We start from the raw sequence: 13906 nt of genomic DNA, 5'->3' as shown, positions 1-13906 counted from the left end.
GCAGTGGCTGGTTTTCACCCATCTCTTATTTTCAGGTTGCAATAAATGGTGCAAATTTGCAGAATGTCTTCATGCTTCTCACCCTGGAGCCTCTGCTGGCCAGAAGCCCTTTCCTGGTACTTCATGTTCGCAGGAGTAACTTAGTCGGTGATGCTTTAAGGGAGTTGAGCATCCATTCAGACATTGATTTGAAAAAGCCTCTTAAAGTAAGTTCCCCGCCCCCCCCCCATCTTTAGCATCCTCTCATCCAGCTGACACTTCTGCAGCCTTTCAGCTGTTCACGTTACTACTTCTGCAGTGTACAGTGGCTTCTCCATAGGTATAGCACACGGGGACACTTGATCCAATCAGTGCAAGGGTTGAGTCTTTCTCCTCTCTGACTCCTGGAGTGTTTTGGCGGTGGACAGCTTACAAGAAGACAAGCGGGGGGTTGACACTCTCTTCCTGATGCGTCTAATGTATAAGGGGCAGGGAGGAAACAGTTCTATATTGTGCAGCCTCTGTTTTGTTCTTCTGCAGGAACAGGCCACTTAGAGATAAAACATGTCCTACTCTGAGAGGTTGCCACAAAATTCAGCAGCTGCTGCCATGTTTCTGCTTTGGTTGTTGGGAGGACGGGTGGTTATTTACTATTTGCATAAGGAGTTAAACATTTTCAAAATACCTGATTTGCCCCCTCATTCCCTTTCCCTCCTTGCCAGCAGAGCACTGGGACAGGTTCATGGGTTGCAGTGGGTTTGGGCACGTTAAGATAAATCCCTTTGCGTGGCTCACCATTAGAAAGGTGTCTGATTCACGTAGTCTCAGCTCTGCATCCCCGTTACTGACCTGCTTTTTCTACAGGTCATCTTTGATGGTGAGGAAGCTGTTGACGCTGGAGGAGTGACAAAGGAGTTTTTCCTCCTGTTGTTGAAAGAGCTCCTCAACCCCATCTATGGCATGTTCACTTACTACCCAGAGTCAAACCTGCTGTGGTTTTCAGACACGGTAAGTCCTTGCCTTCTATACATGCAGGTTGAAACATTACGCTGCATTTGAATGACAAGAAAGTTAGTGGCAAACTGTTGGAAAGAAATGATCTTCCTCTCATTTCCCACCCGCGCCACAACGTGAGCTCTGTTTTCAGCCAGCCTAAATTAGCGCAGGTCCGTTAACTTTAGCAGAATGGTGATGGTTGTGCCTCTTAAGCAGCTGGCTCTTTCTCCTGATTCTTATCCCCATAATAAAACTTCTGTTAACTATCAGCTGATGGTTAATACAACTCTTATTATCATGAATGTGATAATCATGTGCTGTTTTACAGAACTAGAGGTTTGGGTTGCAACGACATTAGAATTCTGTGGTTCCCTTGCTGTTCACGTAATTGCAACCAATCCACTTACTGACGCATCTCTATCGCCTTCAGGGTCTAAACTTGTTAATGCTTTATGTGAGGGAGCTCTTCAATGGCAAGAAATGCTGTTTGTACTGACGGTTGGTTGGTTTTGGAAGACTGGAATGCAAATTCTGTACCTGTCAGATAGCATTATGCTGGAAGTGGTGGGTTATGTCCTTTTTCCTTCACCTTCCTAGGTAGCAAGGTGGGGAAATGATGTTGTCGGTCTTCCCTTAAGGTGTGGCTGCCATGGTGGGGTTCTTGATTTATTAATTATATTTTACAAGGAAGGAAATTACATGGTACCTTTTGTAATTTATAAACAGTATTACAGAGCAATCGCTGGTTATGTCAAGGCTATAAAACCAAGTCTTTTGATGCTAAGAATGATGAGAGAAAGCACTGAAAACGAGTCAGATATTTACATCACTTAACGCAGATACAGGCAGACAGTCTGTGACTGGCATACCAGTGTGAGAGTAACCATGTGAAGGAATGCAGGGCAGTGTACCAACACCTGTGTTGGTGTATTTGCCTGAGTGGCACTGTGATTTGCATAATAAATAAGCTTTTAATCGAAAATAGGATGGGTGATAGGGAGAGAATTGTTAACACGTTCCCTTGCAGCACATAGACAGCACACATCAAAGCGTTGTTAATGTCTAAATGCAGAGGTATGTGAAAAGGAAATAAAAGGCAGATAAAGCGGAAAGCAGCTGTTGCTGTTTCCACAGCTAATCATGGCTTACAAAAGTAATAGGACTTGGTTTCTGAATCTTCATTTTTGTGCCAGTCTCCAGCAAGGAATTCACAACCCAACTGGGACCTGATGGGAGCTCTCAGCTGGAAAAGCAGTTGAGTTGGCTGGTTGCTTAGTGCGTGGGGGAAAGGGTACCGTGCGTTGCACCAGTGACTCTGTCTCATCAGGATTTTCTCTGTGTGGTTTTGCAGTGTTTTGTAGAACACAACTGGTTTCATTTGATTGGCATCATATGCGGTCTTGCAATATACAACTTCACAGTGGTAGACCTTCACTTTCCCTTGGCTCTGTACAAAAAACTCTTGAATGTGAAGCCCTGCCTAGAGGATTTGAAGGAGCTATCCCCTACAGAAGGAAGGTATGAAAAATCAAAGTTGCAGCCTTTCTGGGAAGGGAAACCATCCAGCTGAGAATCAGGAATGCCAAACTGGGTAAAAGCTGTTCAATAAAACATCTCCCAGTCCTTTTGAGTGACTGGTTCAATTGGGGGCCGGGGGGGGCGGGCTGTGATCCTAGCAGGTACATAAGCCAGTGGTGATTTTAATGTAAGGCTTCTCTCCCACTAGTTACTGGATCCATTTGCTTAGACTCTAACCTCTGTACCCACCTTTCTGACCCCCAGAAACTGGGTATTGACACAGCCAAAAGATACCTACCACGCTCCTTTGAAAGCAGGGCTGGGGGGACCTCTCCCTCCACTCCGTGGTTGCATGCGTGGTCCCAGATCCTAGTCTCAGCCTCTCCCCTCAAGCCAGGCTTGGGTTAGCAAGCAGTTCCACTCCACGTCTCGTGGTGTAGGACTGTCCTATCCCTGTAATTCTGACCTGCTGTCATGCCGGAAAGAAGTTGAATGGAATGAAGGAATGACTTTTTCTAAACGGCCTATTGAATATTTTCTAATAATTGCGTGGGGATATTGGTTGCCTCTGACACTGAGCAGCTAAGATCCTACTGTCTGCTGACTTTTTTTTTTTTTTCCTTCTGAGTTGCTGCCTGATTTATCCACACAAAGTGACAGCTCTATTTTAACAATAATGAGGTAAAAGGCCGGGAAGACAGCAGCAGGATTTTGAGGGATAGGAGAAGAATATTTTCTGCATGATGGGGATACAGACATAATCCGCCACCCTCTGTTCCTCCACTCCATCAGACTTCTGCGTGGTGATAGCATAAATATTTAGCAGTCCTTAAGAACTAAAAATGTAATTCTATTGTAAGGCCAGGATCATTAAAGGGGGTCCATGTACTAGGTATGCATGGGCTGCACTGATAACTTGTGTGGACTGGCATCTGTCCTGCTTCTAACAAAGCACCTTTACTTGAGGTGTAGTTATTTCTTACTCCTTCAGGTGGCTCGGAGCTTCTCTCTTGGAATCCTGTTACCCAGATGAATGATGCTGTTTACTTCTGCTGAATTCCTTTTCCCCTTTAGATGTATAGCTTTCTGAATCTTTGATTTCTTTTTCTCATTTTTCTCCACCTGTTATGTAGGAGTCTTCAGCAACTTTTGGATTACCCTGGGGAAGATGTAGAAGAGACATTCTGCTTGAATTTTACAGTAAGACGCATTTAACATATCAGCTCTGTGACTGTTATGGTACAGTTGAATCTACTTATTTGTGTGTATTATGGTTTATTCCAAACTATATTCCTGCAGCACACCCCCCATGATAATGTTAAAAGTCAATGTTAAAATACTTTGTCATCTCCCGTGTTCTTTTGTTAAGTGGTCATGAAAATTGAGCTTGTAAGTAGATTAAACTGACTGGTTTTCAGAATAGCCTTGTTGTCACTGTGGCATGTGACTTAAATGCCAGTGGCCCACTTGTCACACTAGACAGTAAGAAGTAGATTAGTAAATCCTCCTTGAAAATGGAAGTTAGGTTTTGACATCACTGGGTCAATTCTTGAAATGCTAACACAATTTAGAATTTTCATTGCTGTCATAGTATTAATATTTTAACTTGAAAATTTATTTTTTTGTTGGTCAGACTTCGAGAAGCAAAATGCTGGAGGCTGTTGCTAGGAGGCATGCTGAGGTAGTCAGCTCTCCCGTGCTACTACAGCAGTAAAAGAATCTTTCTCTAGCTAGTAACCTAGGTGCTCTAGTTTCTATTACACAGTGGAGAGTCCCTGAAATTAAGAGTTTGATCTTGATGTACGTTGGAATATCAGGTATGTCCCTTGACACATGCAAGCATTTGGAACCTTACAAAGATTACGGCATCGTTATTCTCCGAGCTGGTTTCCTCTGACTCGGGCAGGGCAAGGGCTTCCATCTTCCCGTGTCTCTGTCTTAAAGTGCTGGTGCTCTAAAAGTTGTGAGTGTTGGGTTCATCTGGAGCTTGATCTGGGTTCTCGACTCTGTCCAGGGCCTGCCTGGGGTAAAAACAAGGTACCAGGAAACTGCTACGCACTGACAAAAATCCTTGCTGAGCTAGGAGAATGTCCACCTCATTGTTTCGTGATGAGAGCGCATGAAGTCTCTTAGATCCACCTTACGCTGGAGTGAGTCAGACCTGGGTCCAACCTTCTCATGCAGATCAGAGCTACAATTCAGGATGGGTGAAGTGAAGCCATAATGTTGATAATGCAGACTGTGTAAAAAAAGAATACCTTTGAAATAACACAGGAGATTTTTCTTCAAACTCTCCTTTTACACAAAAGGGTTTTCTTACTCTCTTTCTTGTGCTATGTACTGCATAACGTATAAAGATGTGCAGATATATCTGCTAAAACGTTGAAATGAATAACTGATATCTGAAACATTGGAAGTATTAACTCACCTTGCATATCAAAATCTGAGCTTCTTTTGTGTATAACAACTTGAAAATTGATCCTTTTGCATTTTTTTCCACATGACCAGTTTTGCATGTACAGAATGGGTTTGTACTGGTGCCATTCTAGGCCAGGCAAATGCAGAAAGCTGTGGTCATGCCATCTTGCAGTGAGAGTGGATTAATTAGCCTACTGAGCTTCTATTATAAAGAAGGGAGTCCTCATTGCTGGAGCATGTGGGCTTAGTTAAAGGCAGATTTTTACTTGTCAGGCTTTTGTGTGTGTTTGGTGGTTCCCCCCCCAAGAAATTTACCTCAAAGGATAATTATTTTTTTCAATTCTGACTTTGGATTTAGACTTAATAGCTGTCCTACAGCAAATTTAAGTGATGGAAGGTGGTGAAGTGTGCAGGGAGTTTGGAACAGAGAAAGTGTTCTGCCTATACCCTTTTCTCTGGCCCACCCTTCACATGCCAGTCAGCAACTGTGAAAAAAGAACTCATACTTTCTGCAGACATGCAGCCTGAAAAGTACTTCTGGTAGAATTAGTTTTCTGGTTTTGTATAGATCTGCAGGGAAAGCTACGGTGTGACGGAGCAGAAGAACCTGATCGAAGATGGAGATAAAATCCTGGTGCAGAAGGACAATAGGTAAGCGGGGTGTAGGTGGGGATGGGCTGGTAGGTGTGAGGTCAGGTGCAATGCCACGGAAACTCTGGCTGAGGTGAAATGTGAGAGAGAATCAGAAGTCACTGTGAGCAGACTCTAAGATCAGTTGTTCAGAAGTTACTGGGTGCCAGCAGCACTTGACTAAAGTAAGTTGACATCATCTTTCCACCAGCCCACATGGAAAGATGGGAAGTACCCCACAGCCTTTTGGATGGACGTATTCCTTCCTGCAAAAGACCTTCATACAGAGCCGTGGCAGTTTTCTCATGGTAGATATTGCAGCATGATTTTGCCCCTTGAAAGTTAATCTCCCTGATGGTTTAGAGAGGAACTGTACGTGACCAGCAAAACTGAGCCTGGCAAACTTGTATAAAATCCGGATCCAGAAATGCTTGCCCTTGAATATGCCTTACAGAGAACCACCATCCCTGATTAGAGCCATAAGGCCCTACTGTACATGGATTCCTTTCTGTTTGAACACTTAAAGAGTTATTACTAGCACAGCTACCATTCCCCCCCCCGCCCTTTTTCCAGCTGCTAAACTATTTTCTTCTCTTAATCCTGTAATTGGATTTCTACAAATGCCTTTCTTGCTTGGAGCAGCATTCACATTCTTTCTCTGCTGGCAAAACAGTGTGATCCAGCGACCGGTCAGCAGCACGGTCAGGGGCTTGTGCTAGGATTGCTGAAGACCTTGCTGGAAGGTCTGGAGATGAAGTAATTTCCTATTAATCTGATTATTTAAAAGGGTTCTGATTGTGTCTAAAGCCAATGCCATAACAAAAGCTTTGTCTGTATTACCTTCTTACCTACTTGACTGCTGCCCAAAAGGATGCAATTTTACAACTAAATAGCTGCCTCCATGCAAAACCCACGCGGAGGTGGAGCAGTGTAGGTCTGGCTCCCTGCAAAGAGAAGGTGGCCTTCAGGTAAATGGAGCAGAGTTTAATTTGTGCTTGTGACGGTGAAGTAAAGAGGAAAATGCAGTGATAGGACCCTTTAGGTTCTTAGCCTGGGCATGGACACTTAAAAGAAAACTTGGGTTTTTTTCTACTGTGTGCCATACTGGCCTAGGGGAGGAAAAAAGATCTTAGCTGACCAAATGTTTAGGAAGAGCATCCAGGTTAGCTCTTGCAACTGTTTATTAAGTCAGGATAGGCAACGAGAGAAGAAAATACTGAAGGACAAAGGCTAGTGTGTAGCTCCAGCAGCTTAACATGTTCCAAAATGCAATTGCTTCGTCTTGACCAGAGTTTTGACCTCAAGCTAACCTCTAAATCTAAGTCTAGACGTGGCTGTCAATTTATCAGTGCTTAATGACTTCCTCCACCCCTACACTTAGAGGCCAAGGACCAATTTGCTGCCCTCCTGGCCTGAATAGTTTGCCGAGTGCTTGTCTTTGGGCACTGCCCTTTGTGCGTGAGGGAAGTTCACTGGGAACAGAAGAATGCACAGGATTGCTTTGACTGAAAAATGCAAAATAGGAAATACCTGCATTTTCCCTTTCTCCTTTGTAGTTCATGTTTGGGTGCCAGAACATAAAAATGTTCTTAATAAAGGGTTCATGACCATAACAGCCAGGGAGGTATTAAGCAACAGTTAAGTGCTTAATCAGCTTGGATTTCCCTAATGCTCAGGTGACTATCGGGAAAATGGCAACGAAGCGAACGCAGTGGAAAGCAACTCTCCCTTTGCTCTGTGGTTTCTTATTCCAAGTTTTCATTTTTGTCAGTCTGCTTCCTTATCTTTCCTTTTCATTTTCTCCTCCATGGTCGCTGCTTTTACAGAGCATATCCATTGAGAATTCCTCCACCAAAAGCTCAAAATACTTTTCAGCTGTGACCTCCTCAGCTAGAGATGGAGATACTGGGTTCTGTAGTGTTCCCCGATCTTCTTATCCTCTGAGTGCAAGTGTGAGCTGCTCTCAAATGTCAGGCAAAAATGACACCTCCACCCACAGAGAGCAGTTTCGTGTCCCAGTTTGCTGGTACATTATTGTCAGGTGTTCAAAAAAAGAGTCGGGGGAGCATTGCAAGTCATTGCACAAATAAAGTTCTAGTGTTGCACTCTGATCATGGTGCTTTGAGAATCGGAAAGAGAGTAGGATAAAGACGCTTCACCTCCTAACAAAATCCTGAGACGGGGTTTGGCCCGGGCCTGCCACAAGTTTCTTGCCAGTGACTACAGAATGTTGTTTTTACTTCAGTGCTGTTCTTGGGAACTCTTGAAGCCCAACAGAGGGTTGTCATTCTGAGAGGAATCGTTCTTTTTGCCAGATACTCCCAAGTGCACGAGTCCTGTATTTCTTTAACCAGAGCGTGAAGGCTGAAGAGGAGGTTTCCATGCTAAGCCTGTTTTCTTGCTCTGTAGTGAGGGGTGTTTCTTGATTTCTCCTGGTGGCTTTCCCTTGGGGGCCAGGAGGGAGGGCACTGGCCGTGCAGTTTCAGATCAAGACTTTTCAGAGCAGGGTTTCCTCCATCTGCCTCTAGGCTACAGCTTTGGCTTTGAAAGTGCGGAACCACCGGCAAGACTCGCTGGGGACGGAGTCAGCAGGTGCTGCCTCCGAAAATCCACCTGACTGGGGCTCTGTGCGTCTCTTGGCTTCGGAAGCGGTAGTCCTCTGAGCACTGTCTGTCCCCTCTCCCCAGCAGAGCGCTTGCTCCGACCAACCTGGCAGTCTGAGGTCATGGCAGGTGGGCGCAGAGCCCCAGTTACCCCAGATGCCTGCAGGATGAAGAGCTCATGTCCTGGGCTTCCTGAACGCAGGGTTGCAGATGCTGGGCCGGGGGTGGATATGTTCCTCTGGTGACGGAATCCTCATGCTTGTTAAACACAACCCCTGTGCAGGCCGTGCGTTCCGTAGAGAAGAGGGCATCCCAGTGCTTGGTGTCACTCTGGCTCCCTCCTGGCCCCCTGGGCAACTGGATGCAAGGCCACTGGGTGGGTTTACTGGTAGTATAGAGCCTGGGCTGCTGGGGCACCTCCCACGCTGCCACTGCCAGGGAAGAAGCAGACACTTGGTGGCACTTGCTGCCTAATACTTTGTCGGTGTTGCAGTGACTCAGCTCAGTGAGAGGAGGGCAGTGGGCTGAACCTGTTGGAGACTCATGTTTGTGAGCCACATTTACAGGCAGAAACAGGAGAACTTCGCAGTGCTGCTGCCCAGGCGTATGATTAAAAGTGCTTTCCTTTGCCTGATCTCTCTGTGCACTAGGGAAGAGTTTGTTGAAGCCTACGTAAATTACATCTTCAACCTTTCCATCCATGAGTGGTACACGGCCTTTTCCACTGGCTTCCTGAAAGTGTGTGGTGGGAAAGTCCTGGAACTCTTCCAGCCCACAGAGCTCAGGGCCATGATAGTTGGAAACAGTAACTACAACTGGGAGGAACTGGAGGAGGTAAAGCTTCCCTTTTGTCATATTTTACTACTTTTTCACAATTACTGGGATTGTGCAGTTGCATGAGGAGGGCAACAGCCTGGCTCATGAGGCGTGATAAAGCACAGATGTCTTTTTTTTTTTTTTTTTTTTTTTTTTTTTCCCTTCTCTCTAATGCTCCTTGTACATCTTGCCGTCATTCACACAAAAAGTTTCTTATTGGGCTGTCCTGCTACTGGTATAACTCAGGGAGGAAATTCAGGATGAGAAAGGACAAAGGAGAAGGACTTCTGTCTGCTTTTTTTAGGGATGAAACCTAAGACAGAAGGGAAGAGAAAGTCAGGGTCTTAATTTGCAGTAGAACTCACTGCACTGTACAAGAGCAAGAAGCACACAGCCAAGGGTTCAGAGGGGAGTCTGGACACAAAGTAAGAGTTATATTCTCTCAAAATGCGTAGACCAGCAAGTTACTTGCTCTGTGTCTGCCTCAGCAGCAAAAGTGGCTTTGCAATGGAGATCACACAATCTTGTCCACGAGCCCAGCCTGTGAACAGGTACTCCAGGATTCTTCATGACATGTGTAATTAGGTGGATAGCTGGAAGCCTAACGCCTACCTTCCACGTATTGCTAGGAGAACACTTGGCTGGGTCTTTGAGCCCTGCTATTGCCCATGACCCGTTCTGCTCTCCATAACTATCAGACATCAATCTGATGTCAGATACTGGGGGAGATCAGGTCTGGGTTCTGCTTAGTCTTTGCTTTCTAGTGCCAGATGAAATGATGTGACTTTGGTTTTCAATAGAGCGCTGTCTATAAGGGAGACTACACTGCAACACATCCAACTGTGAGAATGTTTTGGGAAACCTTTCATGCATTTCCCTTGGAAAAGAAGAAGAAATTTCTCTGTAAGTATCTTGCAGTGGTGCAGATTTCCTGAAATTAAAGACTCAGGTGGGAGTGTGTGCGAGCTCCGGGGTTATGGCATGTTGCATTAAGTGCTAGAAGATGATCCAGCATGAATGCTTATCTCCTGACTTATCTGCTAGTCTGATAACCAGGAGAGGGAGAAAACATCTATTTTTCCCCCCTTTGTGTTCATTTTTACCCTCAGAATCACTGGGTGATATCTGCAGTGCCAGACCAAATGCAGTCTCTCACAAGGGAGTGCAGTATCCATGTGTTTGCTTTTCCAGATGGTGAATTCATAGCAGTCCCCAGAGCCCGTACTTAATCTGGTTCCTTTTTCTGCAAGCTGAGCTTCCAGGCACCACAGGGCTTTTTTTTATGGACCATGGGGCAGTTGTAGGGTGACAGCTGAGTGGAGAAGCTGGTGTATAATGTGGCAGGAAAATGAGACCACGCGTTGGTGTGACTGAGTAGCAGATACCTCTCCTCCTGATGGTGGTCACCTTGTGCTATTATGGTGGGTGGTGTGCCGAGGAGGTGAGGGAATCCTCTGCAGAAGCGGCCGTGGAAGCGTGTGTGTATGTGTGTGTTGCTTCGAGTGTCCCAGCCACACACAGATCCGAGGTGCTGTGTGTGGGTGACTGGGGAAAAAAGGGGAGACAAGGAGAAACACGTGGTTTTAAGGGCAGGTGACTCTGAGTTTGTTGCTGCAGCCAGCCATTTTTGCTCCCTGGAGAGTCCTGGTGGACACCTAGTTGACCAAGAGCCAGTGATGTGCTCCTGCTGCAAAAGTGACACGTGGCTGTGTTAGGGGGAGTGTTGCCAGCAGGTCTTGCTCCTCTGCGCAGCACCGGTGAGGCTACACCTGGAGTGCTGGGACCGGTTCTGGGTTCCTCGGTGTGCAAGGCACGGATATACCGGAGAGACTCCAGTGAAGGGCTGCTAAAACGGCTGGGGGACTAGAGCATCCCTGCTGTGAGGAAGGGCTGCGAGGGCTGGGGTGTTCAGCCTGGAGAAGAGAAGGGTCACAGGGGCCTTCAGTGAGTACAAATACTCAAAGGGAGGGTGCAGAGAGGAGGGAGCCAGGCTTTGGTGGTGGTGCCCAGTGACAGGACCAGAGACAGTAGGCACAAACTGAAACACAGAAGCTTCCTTCTGAACATCAGGAAACGTTTTTTTTTTCATGTGAGGGGTACAGAGCACTGGCACAGTTAACCAGAGAGGTTAATGTGGAGTCTCCATCCTTGGAGACACTCAAAAGCTGGAGACAGTCCTAGGCATCCTGCTCTAGGTGGCCCTGCTTGAGCAGGGGAGTGGCCCAGAGGTCGTTTCAACATCAGCTGCTCTATGATTCTGTGGCTACTGGAACGATAAAGGCCAGTGTTCTTATCTGAGGGTTTTTTCCCCCAAAGAAAGCAGCAGCCAGCTAGTTGTCCTGCATGTTCGAGTTAGAGAAATTTGCACGCTGAAGTTAGCAGCTGTGTAGAGAGGGACCCGGGAGTCCAGGGTCACAGCAGGGGCTTTTGTGGGTAACTTCTCCACCAACCAGCATGGCAGGGACACTGCACATGGGTCACGCGCAGGGGGAGCATGGATACGATGGGGGCAACAGAGAGGAACCAACCCTGGTCCTGGCATCGAGGTGCTGTGCCTGGGAGGGGTGGCCGCAGGGGGGGTGCCCCTGCAGTGGGTACCTGGCAGCCCTGGCTTTCCTCCTTTTTATCCTGCCTGGACATAAGAGGGGCGTTTAAGGGAAGGGGGGTGCTGTGGGCTGCTTTACTTACTCATCTGCGCGCCCCGCGATGGCCAGCACCTCCCCAGCGAGGCCAGCGGTGCCCTGCGTGGGGGCTGGGCAGCGTTTCCCTTCCAGGCAGGGTCCCGCTGTGCAGGTGGGGATGGGCTTTGCCATTAGGAGAAGCTGCCCACCCTAACTGGCCGCCTGCCCTCTGCTTCTCCTAGTGTTTCTGACGGGCAGTGACCGCATTCCCATCTACGGCATGTCCAGCCTGCGCATCGTCATCCAGTCCACGGCCAGCGGTGAGCAGTACCTGCCGGTGGCGCACACCTGCTACAACCTCCTGGACCTGCCCAAGTACAGCAGCAAGGAAATCCTCTGCGCCCGGCTGGTGCAAGCCATCGATCACTACGAGGGCTTCAGCTTAGCTTGACCGCACCGGTGTGGGAGAGGCACAGACACTTGGGTACGGAGGAAGAAAACGATGGGCTTGGCTTTATTTTTATAAGGGAATGGATCAGAGCATTTTTTGGGGAAAAAGATAATAATAATAATAATAGATTGAGATGACGCAGTCTCAGCTTGATGCTGCCAGCGTTTTGCAGGGCTTCGGCAGGGAGAGGCTATCGCTTTGAATTTTCTCAACTACTGAACAAAGTAAGTTCAGTGGGCGTTTCTGTTGTTTCCCCTCCAACTTGACATCGGTGCCCTCCTGGCTGGCAGTTCCTTATAGTTTCTTTTTATTGCCCCTACACACACACACGCAGAGTTACCTTTTAATTCAGTTTAAATATTTTGATGTTCCTTGCATTTAGGCTATGGTGGAAATTGAGGATGAAATAGTGATCTTCTTTTTGAAAAGCTGTGACTAGCCCCCCCACCCCCCTCCTTTTTTCCCCCTCCATCTTTTTTAAAACGCAAGCTGGTTCTTGCTTGCTTTGAATGGAAATATCCCCTGTGCCCTTTGGTTCTTGGTGGATGGTACTGGGCAGGGATGTTATTTGTGACCCCCAGAGGTGGTGTATTAGTGATGCTCTGTCTCTTTGCACCAGGATGTCTCATGGAGAGTGTGATGATTTGGGACGCTTGGCTTGTTTTTCCTCAGTTGTCTCAAATTTTGTTTCCAAGCAGTGTCTTCTTAACAAAACCTCAAAATCCTCTGGAGCAGGGTTTGTGTTCGGGCTGGTGGAAGGACAAACCCTACCTATAATAACGGGTTTCTCAAATTGCATCTCTCTTGCGTTGTGTTTCTGTCTTGGCAAGCCTGCCAATTAGGCAGGTGGGCTTTGCAGAGCCGTTTTTCCATCCGAACTGACCTGTTATTCCAACACAAGGTGAGGTGGCAGCTCTCACCCACTGCCGCCTTTCTCCAGAGGAGTCACGCGTGCGTGCGTGTGTGTGAGCGTGCAGGGGTGTACGAGGTGTGTACGAGTTCTCCAGTCTCATCAGGTCAGAGAAAAGAAAGAAGCATGAAATCCACTTCTGAGTGATAACCCTCTGTTTGGAGATTGGCTTTGGGTTTGCAATTACGGTTACTTTATTTTGCAAAAAGCCAATGTGTGAGAATTAGACTGGAAAGGTACATTAGGACTTGAGTAGGCAAAATCATTACCAAAAATTCTATCCTGTAAGATTGGAGAGCCTTTATCCCCTTTCCCCCAGTCTCAGACACCCCCCCCCCCCCCCCCTTAAATGAAGTTTGAATGATACCCCCTCCCCCATTTTTCAGGTCTTGATGTAAATCTCATTTTAAGCCTAGGGTGGTTTTGACATTGACTTGTTATTAGGACATAGTATTTATGCACCGTGTTCAATATACAGTATTGAACTTTGCACCTCATAACAAAAGGTTTTAGGCTTCTGGGTTTTTTTAAGAAAGGCTGTGGGCTACACTGAGAGCCCTCCAGCCTCTTTCTAATGCAGCACTGAAGACGAATATACAATTATATCAAATGTTTATTTTCGATGTGTGTGTACATAGTACAGTATTATGCAATAAATTTGATGTTTAATTCTGCCTGAGTGGCTGCCTTTGTGTCGGGAAGCAAAGGAGGGGCTGCTCCAGGCACCGGCACTGCCTCTCCCCCTGGTCTCACTGTACCTCTGAGCATCTGGAAGAACCTCTGCCTTGGCCCGGCTGCTGGTGAGCACCCCAGTCCATCCCCTTGTTGCTCGCTTTGGTCAAATGCTGCCCTTCCCCTTCTTCCCCTGGATTCGGCTAAAGGCGAGTGAGGCAGGAGGTAGCCCCAGCCCCGGGGGATTTGCTGTCTCCACAGCCAGAGCAGGAGGAGTTTTATCTGCCTGTCC

At 47.0% G+C, this 13906-nt stretch overlaps 1 protein-coding gene across 4 annotated transcripts in view; it reads left to right on the top strand.

Annotated features, from left to right (window-relative positions):
* LOC101912142 (probable E3 ubiquitin-protein ligase HERC3) overlaps positions 1–13616 on the top strand; it is a 55571-nt gene extending 41955 nt beyond the window's left edge. For 3 of the 4 annotated variants that reach the window (XM_055795180.1, XM_005232519.4, XM_027779941.2), the window contains 8 exons: positions 36–206; positions 844–987; positions 2327–2493; positions 3627–3693; positions 5480–5562; positions 8795–8978; positions 9761–9863; positions 11824–13616. In XM_055795180.1, the coding sequence (XP_055651155.1) occupies positions 36–206; positions 844–987; positions 2327–2493; positions 3627–3693; positions 5480–5562; positions 8795–8978; positions 9761–9863; positions 11824–12032 (1128 nt within the window). In that variant the 3' untranslated portion in view covers positions 12033–13616. Of the gene's footprint in view, positions 1–35; positions 207–843; positions 988–2326; positions 2494–3626; positions 3694–5479; positions 5563–8794; positions 8979–9760; positions 9864–11823 lie in introns of those variants that run through there. The other variant, XR_003552466.2, reaches the window with a different exon arrangement.
* Positions 13617–13906: the final 290 nt, after the last annotated feature.

Source organism: Falco peregrinus, chromosome 2 (genome assembly GCF_023634155.1).
Source record: "Falco peregrinus isolate bFalPer1 chromosome 2, bFalPer1.pri, whole genome shotgun sequence".
In the NCBI taxonomy this organism is placed as follows: Eukaryota; Metazoa; Chordata; class Aves; order Falconiformes; family Falconidae; genus Falco; species Falco peregrinus.
The sequence above is the reverse complement of the archived record's forward strand: the minus strand, read 5'-3'. Positions and strand labels throughout refer to the sequence as shown.